Source organism: Delphinapterus leucas, chromosome 18 (genome assembly GCF_059928025.1).
Source record: "Delphinapterus leucas isolate spDelLeu-1000000601 "Yukka" chromosome 18, BTC_Dleu_Yukka2, whole genome shotgun sequence".
NCBI lineage: Eukaryota > Metazoa > Chordata > Mammalia > Artiodactyla > Monodontidae > Delphinapterus > Delphinapterus leucas.
Genome location: NC_143146.1, coordinates 28346222 through 28366555, shown reverse-complemented (window position 1 = coordinate 28366555; position 20334 = coordinate 28346222). Strand labels below are relative to the sequence as shown.

The following is a 20334-nucleotide window of genomic DNA, read 5'->3' as shown; positions in this document are numbered from 1 at the left end:
GAGCACATCACTTGTTTCCAATGTCTTGCTTATAAGTGGGGACGTTTAACAGATTTCACAGGGCTGTTACAACGATTTCAGGAAATGTTGAATGTGAAATTAGTTTGAAAAATGTGAAGTGCCATGTAAATATATGGACACATTCCTAATACGCAGTTCTTTATTCAGAGACTGAACCCCCAAAAATACAGGGAATCCTCTTAGTTTGGCTATTTATAGAAAGCGAAGAGTATTTTTTTCTTTGGGGGAGTGGGTCTGTTTTCTCTCCCTATAAATAAAGATACTTGGTAGAGTTAGGGATCTCAAATTGAAGTTTTGTGAGTGTAGTTTATTCAAGAATAGTAGAAAATTCAAGAGGACCTCTGTGGTCTATTCTTTTTCTCCTGCTTCTTCTCGGATCTATATGTATTAATATTTCATTTCTGACATGCTTTTCTTTCTTCTTCCCCACTTCCTCCACCCCTTTAGAATGTAGATAACAAATACCCATAGAACTTTCATGGGTAGCATTAACTCACATGATATTCTAAATTGGAATAAGGCTAATCTAGACTCTTTTGTTAAGTCCATGTCATGAGGCTGGGATGTTAGATAACCAAATAATGATCCAAAAGCTTATCTAAGTAATTTGAAACACCCAATATGTGGCTCAGTTAATTTGGGGCCAGTTAATAAAAGCTTATCTTGCCTTAAGATTCTTGAATGTCCATAACTATTGAATCAGGACAGGTCACATTTGAGGAGTGTGGGTATAGTTTGCACCAATAGTGTAGCTCTGCACACTTAGCTATCTTGGGTCATGTTTCCCTGGGACCATCTCTCATTTCCTCTGGGATTATATACTAAGCAAATGTGAATAGCTATTACCTCTTAGCTGAGTTTTTCTCTTATCTTCATATGACACCAGTTCCCATTCTTGTCTCAGTTGTTATGATGGAGTGTTTCTCTCTAAATTTAGCCAATGAAGAAGAAAGTTGTCGACTAACCCAGGGCTCTGAAGGTGGCCTTTTTCATTTGCAAAAGCCACACAGATTGAACTGAGACATTAAGAAGCTTATCGAGTGTCTTGTCTCCTGGAGCCTGCCCAGTCTCTCCTTGCGGGGCCCAAGATGCTATCTCCGCCAGCTCGTGTTTCCAGTCTTGAGGTGCTCTGTCACATTTGGAACACAAAATTAAAACTTAGTCTGTGCGGTTCATTTTAGGTAAGCTCTGTAAAGGATTCCCTTTCTCATTGGAAAAGTAATCTGGAATCACACTGAAATTTTTGTGCAGAAACAGGGCTTCTTGACATTTGCTATTATCTCTGTGCGCTGGAAGTTGAAGATGCATTACGCCTGTGTGCTTCCATCACATCCTTGCTTTGCTCTTAGGCTCCGAATAGCATCGTTGTATTTGCTTCATTCTTAGGAATGATGTTGAGTACAGTAAAGTAACAAATAATTAGGGATTGTGTTCCCGTGAAATTCACAGTTTCTATACCATTATAGCCAACAAACATAGGTATGTGTTTGCCAGATATTCCTAAACAATTGTCCTTTCCTTTCTTTTGCCAATTATGCATGTGTTTCTATTTGTTTTTTTCTTTTGCATTTCCACCATGATTAGAAAGGTGTTTATCAAAATAAGCAGTAACTTATGACAGTGCATAATGTTTGTTATAATGAACACATAATTGACATGCTATTTTGTTACCCACCCCAATGAGAAGAAATGATAGAGATTCTCCCAAAGCAGTTGTTTCCTGCTTTCACACTACTCTGATGATTGATTACACTTGCCTTTTTGGCAGTAAAATTTTATTTTGGTAGGTGCTCATACCTGTTTCTTGGGACCTCTACCAAACAGTCAATTTCTGCAAGAATTTGTAGACAACCTTTCCTGAGACGCTGGGCCTTGACCAGAGAGATGATTCAGATGCTAAACCATGAAGTAAATGTGTATCGAGCACTTGCTAGCGCTCAGTGCTAAGGACTAAGGGTACAGTGGCAAGATGAACTCAGCGTCTGGCCTTTGGAGCAAGCAGTCTAGTACAGGGAACAGATGACACAGATGGCAGCCCCTGTTCTTTTTTCTCCCTTTCCCTTAAAACAAGCATGATGATGTTCATGGACCTGAGTCTGAGGGGTATGGCCAGGAAATGCTTTCCTGAGGATGTGACATATTGAAGAGTCAGCAAAAGTTCAGCAGGTAACTCTGTGGCAGAGGAGGGCAGGGGAGCAGCTCAGACCATAGGAGCAGCATGTGGAAAGGCCCTGAGATGGGAGGAGACTCGTGAAGTGAGAGGAACTGGCAGACCACTGGCAGGGAGAAAACCTGAGCTGAGTGATTCTAAAGGAAACTAGAGTTAAGGACTCTGAACTTTCTATTGAGATGGTTGGGAAACCTTTGAATAGTTTTAAGCAAAGGAGTGACATGACTTTGGACAGGAAAGCTACAGGATATTATCTGAATTGTCTTACAAGACTGACCCTTTTTTGAAATCTGGCAAAATTTGGAGAGTTGAAATAGTGATTTTAGAAATTCTTTGGGATGTTGCAGTTGGGCTTTAGCATTTTTTAGGATGATTCTTTAACTTAGTTAGACTTGGAAATGTTTTCTCTTGCTTCTCTCATTAATATCCTGAATTTCTTGCGTGACCTCCTATGGGAAGCAGTAGTTTAAAATGTGGCCAAACTTCATGGTGCTTAATTTACTTTGAAAATATAAGGCTTTGATAGTCTCATTTATTTATAATACATGGAGCTTTATACTTTTATATAATGACAAGTTTCATGTGTTTGAATTTTGGAGCTCTTGTCATTGTGTACCTGTGAGTTTAATATTTTTCCACTTGTAAGATATATTTCAGTGGACGGGGTGTGTGTGTAAAAGTATCAATTTTTGAAATTCAGGTTTTAGTGTGTGTGCCTGTGTATTCATATACGTGTGTATATATGCACATGCAATGTAATCGTGTGTGATTTTCCATTTTCATAGCATTTTTAAATAAGGAAAGTGGGGTCAGGAAAAGGATACTCTAGCAGTAGGAGTCGCTGGCATGTGCTAAAGATGATGACTGCAAGTGGTGGGGATGTCTAATCTTCAGGGTCAAACCAGATACCTATTTTTATTTTTTTTTTAATTTTATTTTTTATTTTTTTGTGGTACGCGGGCCTCTCACTGTTGTGGCCTCTCCCATTGCACAGAGCACAGGCTCTGGACGCGCAGGCTCAGCGGCCATGGCTCACGGGCCCAGCCGCTCCACGGCATATGGGATCTTCCCGGACCGGGGCACGAACTCGTGTCCCCTGCATCGGCAGGCGGACTCTCAACCACTGCGCCACCAGGGAAGCCCCCAGATACCTATTTTTAAAGAAGGCAGAGAGATCTGATTGAGGAGCAGAGCTCGAGGTGACTTCAGGTGTCCACATTAGACTGAGCAGAGGGTGGGAGGAGTATTAGATGAACTTCGGAAGCCTGCTACCTTCCACCCCTAAGATAGAGACCTCCTTCCTTTGTGCTGTTGGGATCTCAGCCGCTCTACTGCTGCATGTCCAGGCACGTATGGAGAACTTGCTTATGAAATAATCCACCTGTTTACATACTGTCTGTTGTTAGTTTCCTTAGAGGCCTGTTGGGGTAATACTATGCTGGTGCAAAAGAAACTCACGCCAGTTACCTGTATTCAGATGAACTTAGCCTTTATTCATAAATACAAACCAGCAACCAAGTCTCACTTGGTTTTTGAGAAAACTAATAGCATGAACAAAATAAAAAGGTCAGCTGACTTTGTAGGAAAGAAGTAACTAGGGGAATAGAGAGCTCAGTGTGCTGAGATTCAAGAGAGTAGTAATACAATTTTAAAACGAACAGATTGCTAGGAAGAGCAGTAGTCAAATTATTACTACTTTTAGTCATTTTTAATTTCTTGGAAGTACTGAAATAAAAATGGACAGGGCTAAGAACCAAGCTGCTTATCTGAATTAGACAAAGGAATTGCCCCAAAAGAGAGAAAATTGAGAGAAGTTAGGGCACTTGAAGGACAGATCTGCAACCTCTAATCTTTAAGTTTTAGAAGCTGGAACAGATAGTTTAGAGGAAGAAAGAATCAGTTAATTACGGAAGAAGATCTCTTTGAGCTGAAAAAAGACACGCCCTCAGCATGAACTGGGATAGATGAAAAGAGACCTACACCTAGACATCCTGGTTTAATTCAGATTTTCCAGGGCTTAGGATAATATCCTAAAAATGTTCAAAGGAAGAAATAGGTTATCTACAACAGTAACAGACCTCAGATATTTCATAAGTAATATTGGATGCTAGATGGGCAATATTGTCTTTAAAGTTTTGAGGGAAAGTTATTTCCAAACTGTGATTTTGTACGCAGGCAAATAGTAAATTGTGGAGACAAGTGGGAGAGGGTTTTGGATCTGCAAAGATATAGAAAATTTTACTTTATGCACCCTATTTTAATGGCGGGAAAAGTACCAGGAGAGAGATCCATGAGATCTACAAACCCTAGGTCACCAAGATGACCTAGGAGAAACCAAGAAAGATAAAATAAGAAAGTGATTTGACTCTGAGGGCTTACGATGTCCTTCCCCTAGTTGTTGGGGTCTAGTGCCAGTTACTTTTCTTCGCTGCCGTCCTTTCACAATGCTCAGTTCTCCAGTTCATTGTACTTACTACACCAGAACACTGAAATGCCATGTTTATGTGGCTTGACATCCAGTGATCACCTTAAACCTTGTCCGAAGCACAGCTATTGCACAGAACGAAAATACAATAAACGCTGACAGTGTCCAGATAGAACCGTCAAACCGAGGTGGAAGGTAAGAGAGGGTGAGCATGCACAAAATGTCCAACCTTTTCACCACGGGGAGTCAGGCACCAACAAGCTGGTGCTGGTTTGTCTACTTAAAGTTGCGCTTTTATACGAATTATATAATTGTCCCCAAATTCCAAAGCAAAACTCCTGCCAAATGGATCTGGTTGTTATAACCTTTATGTATATTTGAGTGTTCTTCTACGTGCAGGTATTTTAATAAAATCATGGAAGTGGTTAGTTTTAGGGCCAAAAAAAGTTTTTGCTTTGTCAAAGCTCCATTATTTATATTGATATGTTTACTTTCTACTACTACTCAAGACTAGTAGGTCAGAGGCCTTTTCTGCCACTGGAATGTAGGCCACACACATTGTGTCCCTTACTGGCGGAAGAGTACCCTAGCCCAGGAGATGCTAAATAGGAAGGATGGTTCAAATTCCATTTCCATCACTCTTCTATTCAGGAGCTTCTGGTGCTTTCTATTAGCCTACTGGGCTTGGATTCTTACCACACTGTACATGTTCAAGGGTAGGGAGACTCTTATTGGTGATCTAGTCTATCCTTAGTGTTTGCTGGGGGGAACCCACTATATTCAAACGTTAAGATCGTCTAGCCTATTTCTTCATAGAATTAGATTCTGTAGCATCTTCCTTATCTCATAATTGCCGTGTAGAACGTGGAAGTTGTTCCAGCCGGCTGTCACGGCTTGCGTTGTGGCTGTAGTCTAACTTGAGAGCAGCCATCTGCAATCCGCATGACAACATCGCATGGTTGACAGATTCTTAGGTCACTCTTTTCCCTTGTTCTTTGCAGGTTACATTATTACTTTCACATGGGCCCTCTTCTCACATTCTGTGGCCATTTTCACTGTCCTTAAATTTGATGTAAGCCATAGCAGTCAGGCCCAAGGGAGAAATGACTTCTGTACAAGGGAATTTTTAAACATGCCTTTGAAGTCTAATTACTACTGAAGTTAGATTTATTTTTAACCTCCCCTGTTAATTGCAGATGGGAAGTCTGATGACGATGGTGACTTGTGAAGTCATAGAGGTCACTCCAGTCCCGGATAACCCTGGATTTGGTCCATGTGTGCCTAAAGCTGACAGCTTATCTTCAGTTTTGACCAGTGATTAAGTGGAAACAAGTGGACAGTCCACAGAATTTCCCTTCCCAAGTCTCATTTTCCAGCTTTACTTTTAGACCATTGTCCTGGTTAGAGAAGACCTGAGAAGGATCCAGTAGTAGCTGGGAGAGAAGAGCATTCGGCGTGTGGCCTCGGGACTGGTTAGGGTCTGAGAAGTAGAAAAGGTCTAGTGCCTTACTCATGATGATGAGATACTTTAACCAGCTAGATTACTTTAACGATGAAATTCAGATCAAGAATAATTATAAAACTCTGATCCCTATGGAGTAAATGTTATCAAGTAACACTCCTTCGTGGTGAAATTTTGTAACTCTCATTCAACAAATATTAAACATTTATATGCCAATCATTGAGGGTATACACCATCTTTTAGTTACTTTCAAACCTAATATATTAAACTTAATCCTAATGTTGAAAGTGACTTTCTTGATTAGCTCTAGGTATTATTTATATGTGTAAATGAACTGTTTTATTAGATGTTTTTTGAAGGTGGTATGTAAGTCATGTTTTTATAAATTATTACATTTTGAATATAACTGGAAGTTTAAATACTGAGTATCTACAATGTTCCGGGATCATAGGTGTGTATGTATCATATATATATAAAACATATAATTTTAAATCATTACATTTGTCATTGTAGGTTGAATGGACTGAACCTGTGGGAAAAGATTCAAATTAACGTAGTAGGTTTTTCTAGCTGTAATTTGAAGATTGAGAGACTTGGGGGTGATGACTAACTTACTCTGATTAAATAGCCCCTAAGAGGGCTTCCCTGGTGGCGCAGTGGTTGAGACTCCGCCTGCCAATGCAGGGGACACAGGTTCGTGCCCCGGTCCGGGAAGATCCCACCTGCCGTGGAGCGGCTGGGCCCATGAGCCATGGCCACTGAGCCTGCGCGTCCAGAGCCTGTGCTCCGCGACGGGAGAGGCTGCAGCAGTGAGAGGCCCGTGTACCGCAAAAAAAAAAGCCCCTAAGAATACCAGTTACACCAATTAAGGCCCTCATCTGCTAGTTCTTTAGTCTTTCTCCTTATATCAGTCCACTGGCATGTGCATAATAGTTGAATCCTCTTTACTTTTTGTATGTCTGGAAAGAGCAGTATGACCACCTGTTTCAGAGCAGTAGAAGGACCTCCTAGATCCCATATGCTTATTTATCAGGCCGGGGAGAGCTGTGGAGAAATTAATGCTGCTCAGGTTCACCCAGTAAAAATAGTGGATCAGATAAGCTGCAAACCATATGTTACTACTTCAGGGGGCTGGCGCGGGTTGGAGCCAAGTCAGCAGTGCTTATTACTTCCTGTGAACTTACTCCAGAAAACCTTTCCCTCAGTCTGTGCAGTCAGAGTTTGTAAGAGTGAACCAATAAAATACTGTCTTTCCTAGGGTTCTTAATTCCCTTGTTTAAGCTTAGTCCAAGCATTTCTGTAGGCTGTAGGTATGTAAAGCTGTAATATAATCACCTAGGAAGCTTGTTCCGGAAAGGATGGTTTGTGAAAATGGAGGTCTTCCTGCCCCGGTGGTTTGTGGGCTTAGAGCAAAATGCTGTGGTCTGGATACAGCTTCCTGCCAATATAAGGAGAACAGAAAGTATTAAAAGAGCTGATGTCGCCTGTCCTTCGCTGATCCTAAACCACTCTGTACCTGGTGTTAGTAAAGAGCCATGTAGTTGAATTCCTCTAATTGTTTGGCTTGGAACTGAGGCCTGCCTACCTGTTGTATAAAAGAAAGAATAAAAGCGGAAGGATTGAATGATTGTTAATCTCTCCTTGCTTCCTTTTCTTTTACTTTCCGGGACTCTGTGGTAAAGAACATCATTGTTTAAGACTCAGAGATACGACTTAGAAGCTTGTGGTTTTGAAGAAACCATATTTCTTAAAAATGTGTCATTTGGGACGTTTGTTTCCTCTGAGATAGCCTTTGGATAAATAAGTGAGAACTGTTGACCCATCCTGGTCAAACTGTTGAAAGTTCAAGGTTCAGTACTTTGCTTCTGAGTTGCTAACAGCTGAGGAAAGATTAAGCCTGTGAAATTGTCTAGATGAGCTAGAACGTAAAAAACATGCCCATCATTTTGAGAAGGCAGGTTAAACGGCCTGAGTATTAGGAAGAGTGGAAGAGCGGATCATTTCTGCACTCTCCTTTCTCCCACCTAGCTTCCAGAACATTTTCCCTCAGAATTTAGAAGACATTTTTGCCCCAACTTGCTGTAACTTTTCACTAGTTTTCCTTAAAAAATGCTTTGTAGTTTGTGAATACATGGTGTAAACTTTTGTCTTATACTCGCCACAGCTCTGCTTATTACCCTCTGACAAACATACCTTCTCTTCCGCTGAGAACGCTGCAACACAAGGATGTTACATTGATCTGCTCCAGATCTGAGAACTAGCATGTGGCAGGATGGAGACTGGAACTCTGGTGTCCAATGTCTTTTTAGTCTTTTGTTGGTCTTTATTACAGTATGTTATGAAAAGTGACAGTAGAGAAGAACGCTATTGGCTGTCGTTGTTATGTCTTAACCCTTGGCATACCCTTGCAATAGAATTCTAATCCTGTGCATTTATCAGAGGGAATATTATATGTATAATATATATATATATATATAATATATATATATGTAATATATATAATATATAATATATGTATGTATAATAGTCCAAGGGTTGGCAAGTTATGGCCATACCTGGCCTTCTGCCTGTTCTTATATGGCCTCTTTCACATTTTTAAACGGTTTAAAAAATTTAAAAGAACAGTAGTATTTCATGACCCATAATTTCTATGATATTCAGCTCTTGGTATACATATAAATAAAGTTCTGTTGGGGCACAGCCATATTCGTTCATGCATGTATTGTCTGTGGTTGCTTTAATGCTGTGATGGCAGAGTTGGCGGAGTTGAGTGGTGGCAGCAGGGACCATATGACAGCAAAGCCTAAAATGTTTACTGCCTGGCCCTTTACAGAAAATGTTTGCCAACTCTTGTGTTGGCCTGTTGCTCTGACTTTCATCTCTGACTTTCATAGGCATTGAATACAGCCACCTAGCCCTTCCAGACCCACATCTAACTCTTCTTACCAAGATCTTACCCTAGATCTCTAAAATTCCCCAGTGGCAAATAACCTTCAATCACTAGGGCTTTTTTTCCCTTATTTATGACACAGGTGGTGTCACTTTGACATTTCCATGAGTAATATGGCCACCACACTTCAGCTGTCTAAACCTAAACCAGCAGGACATAAATGCCCTTTAGAGAATCATAAAAAGGACACTTGCTAACATCTTCAGGTGTTTTGTTTAGGCTTGCCTGTTGAGATTAGTATCATCATGGAGATATGCTCTCCAGACTCACCTAGGTAATAATCTGTGCTTGTCTCAGTGGTGGGCTGGTCATTACTGTTAATACTTGCCAGGTTCTCTATTCCAGCCTCTGCCTTCTCAGCATGTTTATTGCCTTCTGATCTACAGGTAAGAGGCCACAAAACCCACCTTCATCTCCCACCACCTCCACTGATCCTCCCCATACCCAATCTTAAACGTTCCTTCCTTAGGCCTCTTCTCTTTTCCTTCTTTATACTCTGCTTGGGTGATTTCACTCATGCCTGCGGTTTCATCTAACACTTACTTGTTGATGTACCCTGATCTCTTTGTCTCTTGCCCTCTTTCCTGAATTCTGACTCCTTACTGGACACGAGCACAAAGGCATGTCCTACAAGTATCTCGAATTTAATTCATTTTTTTCTTAAGCATGCTTATCTCATGTTTCCCGTCTTAGCGGATGGCATCTGTGTCTTAGAATCCATGGTGTTAGCTTTGCCTTACTCCTTTTCTCCACTCCCTGTGTTCATTGGCTCACCAGATATTTCCACTTCAGCTCAGATGTGGCTAAACATGTTCTCACCAAATGTTCTGCCAGTACTTTAGTTTGGTACCTTGTGGTGTCTCACCAGCTGCACTGTGAAGCCTCCTAACTGGTCCCCCAATCATCAATCTCTACCCAATTAGTCCATCATTCTGTATGTCGTCAGAAAATACATATCTGATCATGACTTTCTCCTTCTCAAAGTCAAGACAGTACTTGAATATTAAAGCCTCTACTATACATGACAGTGCAGAAACGGATCCTCCCAAGCTCTCCAGCCCTAACTCTTCTCCACATATACCCTATGCTTCAGTCCTAACGTCGGCCATTCCCTGAATATGCACTGCTTATTCATGCCTCCATGACTTCACATGTGTTATCCAGAATGAATATGTAGAATGGCATTGTACCCTGGGAGATAAGCTCCTCACCCTTCAAGGGCCATGTTAAACATCATGTCTTCTGGTGAAGTCTTTGGATTCCCTCAAAGGTGTGACCATTTTCCTCACTTTGCGTGCACTTCATGGTGCCGTCATGGCGCTTGTACTCTTGTTACTTGCCTGTCTTTTGCACTGCTGGTCTTTAGAAATTGAAGTGGGAAGGACGGGAGAACAGTAACCATATTTTACACAGTTCAGTATCTGTAGCATCTGGCACTGGAGAGCCACCATGGTGGGTGCCTACTCAAATGAATAGAAAAATGAATTTTAGGAAAGCAGGTGGGAGCATAGGGGCCAGGCAGATTTCCCAGAATGACTGTGGGAATTGAGCAGGAAAAGAACTCTGTGCTGTGTGTACCTATGGAAGAGATCGCTCCAGGAGACTGACCTTTATTTTTTGGTATCTGTTGGTAAATGCTGAACAAAGGAAGGACTCTGGGCGCGGGCTGTAGCTGTCGGGTGTCTGAATTATTCTGGAGCACTAGACTCTTTTTTTTTTGGCTCAGGAGTACACAGATAGTTGGCCTCAAAGCAGCTCCCGGTTGAGGGAATGATGGAGAATATAAATTTGGGTAGCTGAGAAGAGCCGCGAGCAAGGAGATGCAAAAATATGACTTAATGTAGAAGGCAGTTCTGTGAATTTTAGTAAAACAGAACTCAGATTTGCTGTTAATGAGTTTTCATCAGGCTTATTAACAACTGCAGAAAGAAAACATTTCTGGGGCTGCTGTAGACTGATTTCCTCACACTGCTGGGATCATTCCAACCTTCTGGAGTGATGCTCCAGATCACCTGCTTTGTGAGAGAGACAAGTAACAGGATGTGGGAAATTAGTGAGCCATGGTCTCTGCAAACTGCAGTTTTGACTTTTAGAGTCTTATTCTTGGATGAGAAAGAAAGAAAAAAAAAAAGATGGGAGAAGTAGAGTAGGTCCGGTTTTTAGGATAACTTCCCATGCCTTAGTCTGTTCAGGCTGCTATATAACAGAACACCACAGACTGGGGGGCTTATACATGGCAGAACTTCATTGCTCACAGCTCTGGTGGCCGGACGTCCGAGATCAGGTGCCAGCATGGTCTGGTGAAGGCCCTCTCCAGGTTGCAGATTTCTCCCTGTATCTTCACATGGCAGATCTCTCTGGAGCCTCTTTATAAGGCACTACTCCCATTCAGGGCTCCACCCTCAGGACTTAAGCACCTCCCAAAGGCCGCACCTACTAATACCATCATCTTTGGGGTTTAGCATTTCAACGTATGAATGTTAGGGGGACACAAAAAATCAGACCACAGCACCTGGTTAGAAGTGTGTCTGTACTGTTAGAAGCCACTAGGCAGAGGTAAGAGTCCAGCCCTCCAGGACTCACCCAACTCAAACCAACTCAGATGCTACACTGATAGTGGGGTGTACAGGAATTCCACTGAACACACTTTCAGCTGTTTTGTATATGGTTTCTTTGATTTTAAGAAACGTTGGCATCTCAAGAATTTGAGGAAGCTTTGTAGCCTTCTTGCATGGTTTACTGCCAACTAGTGTTCCTGGCACAATCCTTCAGTTTAACTGTGCATTGTAGGAACTAGCTCATCTAGGCTGAAGCCTCTTTACTCCGGATGCGTCAGTTACTCCGCACAGGACCTGGCCGTTAGTGATATAAAATCATTTAGCTCGAAACCAGAAGATTCACACACATAAAATTCAACAATTTAGCGTTTACTGGGCAGTATTAACGAAGTGCTGCTACAGGTATATTTCTTCACTGGGCCTCAAGCTAGGCTGAAATGTCTAGACTCACCTTTGTCTTCAAAGATATACTAAACTATAGTTATATTAAGTTTAAGAAATTTGGCAAAATCATTTAGATGTCAAGGTAGGAATGGTAGAATGGTTTGAAACAGGGGAGTATTAGTGAACCTGCCAAGATTTTGACCACTTTCAACATTTATCGATTATATACTATGTGCCAGACATTGTATTGGGTACTCAACTGGCTCTGTCTATAACAAGGGGAAAGTGTGAAAATGATTATTTCCAGAATAGAGTGTTGCTTTATTTTGAACTCTTTTAGGTAGATGCAGTACTGTCCTTTTGAGGATTATCACTAAGATTTACATATTAGATCAGTTACTCTTTTTCATTTTATGTGAATTAAGCCATACTGCATTCTTAAATTATATTTGGATTATATGCATGGATATATATATTCAACAAAAATTTGAATATTTACTATATATACTATGAGTGTAGGCAAAGATGATCAAGGCATGGTAGGAGGGTCATGTTTCTGGGAACTTTTTTGTTAGGAATAATTTTTAGTGTGGAAAATTAAAAAAATTTAGATTCTTTCTTAAACCTATCCCATTACCTATCCTTTGTGATTTTTCTTGATATTATCATCACTGGAGCATTTATCAAATTGATTTTTGCAGGGGGGTTATACTTTGCCTAATGTACAAAAAATAGCTTCACAGATATAGTATAATTTATTTTTTAAGTTAGACAACTTTGAAGGTGTACAAAAAAAATAACCTAGTAGACCATTGGACACTCAAACTAGTTTCTTGCCGAAAGATGAGGTATCTGTCCACAACTTAGTACTTTGTCACATTTATTTCAATAGAAAATGCTTGTTAGACAGAAGGTGGCAAAGTCGAAAGTTTAACCAATACCAATTGTATTCTTAACAAGGAAGCTTTAGAAACACTCTAGATGTGCGAAGTGAGGTATAGGGCATTGGATAAGGGTCCTAGTGAGGTGATCTAGAGTACCTGAGATCTAGTATTGGATGAAAAGCCACTGTGCTACTTTAGAAAGGAAGAGAGCAACACAGTTAAAATAATCAATGACCAACACAAGCTTGGTAGCGATGCTCAGAGCAAGCTTTCTGAGGGCAGTGTTGGTGGCCGGAACTTGGCTGAGGAATAGATTGCGATAAGCTAGTGAGAGATGGCGAGGTCTTGATGAAGGAAGTGGCAGTAGGACCACAGAGAGTGTGCAGACAGAAGTGTTCTGGGAGAGAGTTTAACTTAGGTATTTGGGAATGAAAGTCTTGCCAAGTATGATACGTTTGATCCAAGTTGGAGAAGCCCTGTACTTACCGATAGAACTTTAGAGTAGGAGGATAGGAAAACTTAGCTGTTCAGAAGTTCATCACCCATTTTCTCCTTTATCAGAAGTTGTCTTGCTCCTTTCTTAGGGTCATTTTGATCATCATCAAGCCTCTCAAAAAATTTGACATCCTCGTGTATACAGAAAATCCATTAAATTAATTAAATGGAAAAAACAGAATTGCCCCACGAAAAGTTCTTTATGTTTGTTTTTATCCTCTACGGAAATGCTTCCTGTTGCAGTTCTTACAATTCTTTAGCTACACACTGAAGAATAACTAGGATGCGGTGGCTTCCGCTCCCCTCCACTCTCCTTCTCCACCACAACCTCGGGCACTAATATAACATCGTTATTTTGTTAGCTTGCCTCTGCAATAATTCTCCTCCCTCTTCTTAAAAGCCTCCATGCCAAAGGACAATGCAAAGCATTCTTTCTTGCAATAGATGCTAATTGTGTTCTTTGCTGGGATCTTGCTGTCATAGCCACAGTCGCTGTGCCATCGTGTTGGGAGGCCCGGGTCACAGTAGTTATTGTGCAGAGTAATGAATGCTGGTTAGTGGTGATGCGTTGTCGCCTGCATCTGTGGGTGAGAACACGCAGTCACTGTAATTTGCCTGGCGAGTGATCATATTGGTGTAACATAACATCAACTGTTAAGCAAGTCAGCTGTCACAAAGAACTATTGGTTTTTTTTTTAATATAGAATTTTTAATGAGAAACTTTGAGTTACAGAGATTGAAGATGTGAGAAGAGCTACCTGGTGTGTGTTGCATATTAACCCCTACTTCTCAGTGTGTTTTGGGATCAGGTTTACATATCTGGTGGTTTAGGGAAGGGAGTGCCAGCTCTGCACGTCTCTGCTCTGGCACAGATTGGGAATTGCATGTTGGATCAGTGACGTGACTGGTGTCAACTAGGAATGAGGCTTCCTGGCAGTGACCCCTTCGTGAAACTTGTGGATTCTGAAAGCAGAATCCCTGTGAATGTAGTTTCCTCAACTAGTTATTCCATCTGCATAAGGAAAAGGTTATTTCTTCAGTAGTTGTTTGAATGGGATGGTGCTGTTTCTCAAGAATTCTTGCTGAAGTAACAGGGAGCATTTGCTCTTATAAATAACCGTGGTGCTAATATGCAAGGACCTTACCAGTCTCAGGATTGGAGCTTGTTACTTTTTTGCCTGCCCACAGCCCACAGTTTCTTCCTCTCCAACCCCAGTGCCCATCTTTGAACACTTTTTAGCTATTTGCTCATTACCATCTCTCATTAAAAGTGTCCTGGGAGTGCATTTCAAAGCAGTTCTTTTTATACTTGTTTCTTCAAGTTTTGTCGAATTTCCAGCAAATGTAACGAAGTTATTGCTCAAAGTGAAACTTAACCTAATTTATACTTTTCATCTATTCCCTCCTGTCCTGCTTTAGCACATTGCTTTTTAGAAAAGTGGATTTTGACTAGCACAGTAATTTATGTCATGAAGAGAGAGGAAGTGATTTTAGGTGTGACTTGAAGTTTTTTTTGTTGTTGTTTGTTTTTTTACAATTTAGGGTCTTTTTATGATCCCAAGATCCAAGGGGCTGGTAGTTTTGGAGGAGGGAAATATGTTAATTAGGACAGGAGAGATAATGTGCAATTAGATCATCTGCCAATGCAGGTAAAATTCCTTTTTGTTCCTTATTTTATAGTATTAAATTAATAATAGGTATAATCCTACCATTAAAAGTTACCTAAATAATACATGTTCAATGCAGAAAATTTGGAAAACATTTTTTATAAAGAAAAAATCCAGCAGATTATCGGTTACCTCTATGCCTGCCACCTGAAATAACTATCACTAAGTTTTGGTGTATATATACCCTTCTGTGATTTTTGTAGATCATTTTTTCCATAAAGCTTGTTTTGGACTCAAGCAGAGATGCAGTAAGATACAGTAGTCATTTTAAGTTTCTTCCATAATCCAAGAACAAGTTTCCATAATAATTCTTTGGTCAACATTTATTAATATTAAATGGGTTGAAAATAAAACTTAGGGAAAAAAATAGGACTATGAACAGTTAAGAACTATTTCCCATAATTCTAAAGATAAGTTTCCTTGAGTTTTTCTTTTGACATTAACATTTTATATTATTAAAACAGTTAAATTTTTGTGCAGAAATAGAAAACATTCGTAATGAGGAAATTAAAAACAACTTTTCACTGTTATATAGATATACTGACTGTAATCAAGGTGGCACTGATTGAATGGTTCTTAATGAAGGTAGAAATAGGGCTCTGCTTCACAAATAGCCCACTTTTACATATGTTTTCCCTTAGATAAGTGAGAGCCAGTTAAGAATGAAAAGTTGCTTTGTCTCTTCATTTTGTTAACCTCTTCCCTTTCTCCCTCTGACAAGTCAACGTCTGCTTCTGTATAGCTAACCGCTGCTGTTTATTTTCTGCTTCTGTGACAGCTAGCCGATGGCGGAGTCTCTTCCCTTCAAATGTCTCACTGGCTTTTCCTTATAGCCCTGTGGCAAGACTCAGCCCTTATAGCAATGGCATTAATACTCCCAGCTTCTCTAAAACCTCAAATAAAGCAATACTAACACCTGAAAGAACAGGTAATATTTCAACTTCTCGTCTAGCTGCTTGCTTTGTAAATCAGTCACTAAACACAGCTTAAATATCCACCTTTCATTGAAAAGCTTGAGGGTAATCTTACTTATCACAATGGGGAGTCTGCTGCACACTTACTTTGGGTAATGACAAAGGCTAGGGTTAATTTGTACTTTAACGTCATTAATCTGCTCTCAATTGTGTACAGTAGGCAGCCTTCACTCTTTATCAAATGCATATATATATAATTATGTGTTTCCAAATGCATAATGTGCTTTTAAAATTAAATGTTGAACAAAATAAAGGTCCTTATGATTTTCATTATGATTGAAGATTATCAGACTTTTATTACATCTTGCTGTTTAAAAAATTGTTGGTGCTTTTTATTAAGTCAGGGCTGTGTAGAAAGAATAGTCATAGTAGATTTTTATGAGATGACGGTCTCATAGTTGTCTCAGCATTGGTGATTCCATCCCTATAATTTTCTCCCTTCAGCCCTTTCTTCCTTGGTTCTCCTATCTCAAGCCATTACTTTCTCACTTTCATGAGTGACTACAAGTCTCCTGTGACGATTCTAAATTATGAAGGTTTTGTATGTGCTTCCCTGTATGGATGTGTGCCTTTTATGTGTGATATTCTTATCCATTTATAGCACTGCTGTTTGTACCTGTTTAAAAAATGGACCAGATTAAAATTTAGTTTAAAATATATAATCCATTACTACCAGAGACAAGCATGTCTGATTATTCATTGAAAGTGTACAAGATATGTATTCTTATACCATGCCTTTAGATATATACTTAAGCTAATGGGATGCAGATTTAGCATTATTGATTTTTCTTGTCTTACGGTGGTAAAAAAAAAAACATAACATGAAATCTACTGAAATCTACCTTTTCAACAATTTTTTTAGTGTACAGCATAGAGTGGATTTTTGAATTATGAAAACTGAATTTGAGAAAACAAAACAAGTGGTTTTGTATATATGAATTATGAACACGTGAAGAGGTGCATACTGTCTTGCCATTCTCCTGTCATAGTGGTGTGTTGGTTGTTTTTTGGTGACTTAATGAAAACAGGAAAAATATAGATGGGTCTTGTTTTTTATTTTAATCCATTCAGCCACTCTGTGCCTTTTGATTGGAGAATGCCTTGAAGTGCTGACTGTTGATATGTGAACTGTAAAGCACATGCAGATAGCAGTTCTTTAGACTAAGTAACAAACACGTTTCCCTTGTGTTTAGGTTACACATCCAGGGGCTCCCCTCTCAGTCCCCAGTCATCCATAGACAGTGAGCTGAGTACTTCAGAGCTGGAGGATGATTCTATCTCCATGGGATATAAGTTACAGGACCTCACTGATGTTCAGATCATGGCTCGTCTGCAAGAAGAAAGTAGGTTCCTCTTTTTTTTTTTTTAATTTATTTATTTATTTATTTATTTATTTTTGGCTGTGTTGGGTCTTTGTTTCTGTGCGAGGGCTTTCTCTAGTTGCGGTGAGCGGGGGCCCCTCTTCATTGCGGTGCGCAGGCCTCTCACTGTCGCAGCCTCTCTTGTTGCGGAGCACAGGCTCCAGACGCGCAGGCTCAGTAGTTGTGGCTCACGGGCCCAGTTGCTCCGCGGCATGTGGGATCTTTCCAGACCAGGGCTCGAACCCGTGTCCCCTGCATTGGCAGGCAGATTCTCAACCACTGCGCCACCAGGGAAGCCCCGGTTCCTCTTTTTAAACTAGAAAACGTTTTAAACTAGAGGCTTCTACTTGAAATCTAAGGGGGTGGGGAGGTTTCAGGGATTTCTCCCCAGGTAATGGGCAAACAATTCTATTTGTTCTCTCATCCCATCCTACTTTGTAGGTGGCGCAATTAAATGCTTCTCACAGTCTCATGACCATTGTAAAATATTAGGACATACTCTGGGCAAAATACATTGATGTAGAACATCACCAGTGTGGCCACTGTGGAAACAGTTTGCCAGTTTCTTAGAGAACTAAACATGCGGTTTCCATAAGGCCCAGCACATTGTATTCTTGGGCATTAATCCCAGGGAAATGGAAACTTGTGTTCAGAAACACAGAAACCTGTATATGAATGTTCATAGCACTTTATTTATAATAATAGCCAAAAACCAGAATGAGCTCAGATGTCCTTCAGTAGGTGAGTGGTTGATCAAGCTGGCGGTACCTCCATACTGTGGAGTACTGCTCAGCGAGAAAAAAGAACAGATTTTGATAGACATTTACCATCTTGGATGAATCTCCAGGGCATTATGCTGAGTGAAAAAGATGATCTCAGGAGATTTCATACTGTATAATTCCATTTATATAACATTTTGGAATGACAACATTTTAGAAATGGATGACAGATCAGTGGTTGCCGGGGCTTAGGGATAGGGCCTGGGCTCTCAGGAGGGAGGTAGATGTGGTTATAAAAGCGCAACACGAGGGATTTAGGGAGCTGCCCTGTTTTTGACTGTGGTGGTAGGTATATGATCCTACAGATGATAAAATTGTTTAGAATTTAATACTAACACATGTACACATATAAAAGTAATACTGGAGAATCTAAATCAGATGGGTTTATATAAGTGCCGATATCATAGTTGTCCTATTATTCTATGATTTTGCAAAATGATACCATCAAGGGAAACTGGACAGAGTGCACAGAAGATCTCTATTATTCCCAGAACTGCATGTGAGTGTGTAGTTACCTTAATAAAAATTCAGTTAAACATGCATTAATGCATTCTCAGATGCAAATTATTACATATAGAAGGGTTAAACAGCAAGGTCCTACTGTATAGCACAGGGAACTATATTTAGTATCCTGAGACAAACCATAATGGAAAAGAATATAAAAAATTATGTGTATATATATATATGTATAACTGAATAACTGCTGTACAGCAGAAATTAACAAAACATTGTAAGTCAACTATACTTCCATAAAAATTGTACTTCTCAAGATACATAATTATTGAAGGAGAGATAATTGGAAATGTTATTTCCAATAACATTGAGTTATTGGTTCTGCAATAAGGTTACAACAGTTAATCCGAGAGTGAACTACTTCAAGGGTATTAATGGTATCAAAAGGCAAAAGAAGATGTAGATCACAGACCTGGGCTAAGCTTATTTTGGAATTATCTTCTGAGGCCAACATAAGTAGAAACAGCCAAGTATCATTTAAGCATAACAGTTTCCTGCTTTCAGAATTGGGCAAGGCTACTGTGAGAAAGATTGTAATGCTTATGCAAGATTTAATAAGATACATTTTGAGAGGAAAAACGGTTATTTTATGTTGTTATTTAGTAACGGTACACTAACAGTAACTCTTTCTAAAAAAATATATGGCTGAAAGATTGGATGTCAGTCTCGGAAGTTAAGTAGTCAGTCAGGCATAGACTACTTTAAAAAAAGTTGTGGGTTGGGCTTCCCGGTGGCGCAGTGGTTGAGAGTCCGCCTGCCGATGCAGAGGACACGGGTTCGTGCCCCGGTCTGGGAAGATCCCACATGCCGCGGAGCGGCTGGGCCTGTGAGCCATGGCCGCTGAGCCTGCGCGTCCGGAGCCTGTGCTCCGCAACGGGAGAGGCCACAAGAGTGAGAGGCCCGCGTACCGCAAAAAAAAAAAAAAAGGTGTGGGTTGGCAACGAGATAACTAGAAACTTCCAGATGATGATGAATACTGTCTCCTAAGTAGCCTTCCTAAGTGTCTCTCCAGATTCCAGAAGGGATGGCTCAGGGAAATCGACAGATACTGATCGATGAACTGTAGCGGTATATTTAATCTTCACTGGAATTGGGGCAATCTTTTTCCAGAACAGAATAGTCCAGTATTAGCTGTCTGTTTCGTAGGTAAACGTGTCTGTTTTCTTGGGATTTAATAAACTAAGAACAAGATAGTGGGTCTCCACTTGAATCACTTGCTTGACACAAATTTTCCTCAAATATTTGATGAATTGGAACTTAATAATTAAGCCAGATTGAAATGCCTCATAAGATAAAATACCAGTCCCTGTTGTTCCGTAGGTCTCAGGCAAGATTATGCTTCTACTTCAGCATCTGTGTCGAGACCTAGTTCCAGTGTGTCACTGAATTCAGGAAAAAAAGGGACATGCAGTGATCAAGAATACGATCGATTCAGCCTGGAGGACGAGGAGGAATTTGATCACCTGCCACCACCTCAGCCTCGTCTTCCAAGATGCTCACCTTTCCAAAGAGGAATCCCCCATTCACAGACTTTCTCCAGCATTCGGGAGTGTAGGAGGAGCCCCGGGTCCCAGTATTTTCCTTCGAATAATTACCAGCAGCAACAGTATTATTCACCTCAAGCCCAAACTCCAGATCAGCAACCAAATAGGACCAACGGAGGTAAGTTGAAGTTGTATGCGCCTTTGGTA

At 40.3% G+C, this 20334-nt stretch overlaps 1 protein-coding gene across 3 annotated transcripts in view; it reads left to right on the top strand.

The window, feature by feature from the left end:
- Positions 1-20334, top strand: part of SLAIN1 (SLAIN family member 1) — a 75971-nt gene that overhangs the window by 37494 nt on the left and 18143 nt on the right. Inside the window, exons 3-5 of one of the 3 annotated variants that reach the window (XM_022576980.2) lie at positions 15795-15944; positions 17184-17333; positions 19964-20305. In XM_022576980.2, coding sequence (XP_022432688.1) covers positions 15795-15944; positions 17184-17333; positions 19964-20305 — 642 coding nt within the window. The remainder of the gene's footprint in view (positions 1-15794; positions 15945-17183; positions 17334-19963; positions 20306-20334) is intronic. The other 2 variants (XM_089899264.1, XM_022576983.3) reach the window with 2 other exon arrangements.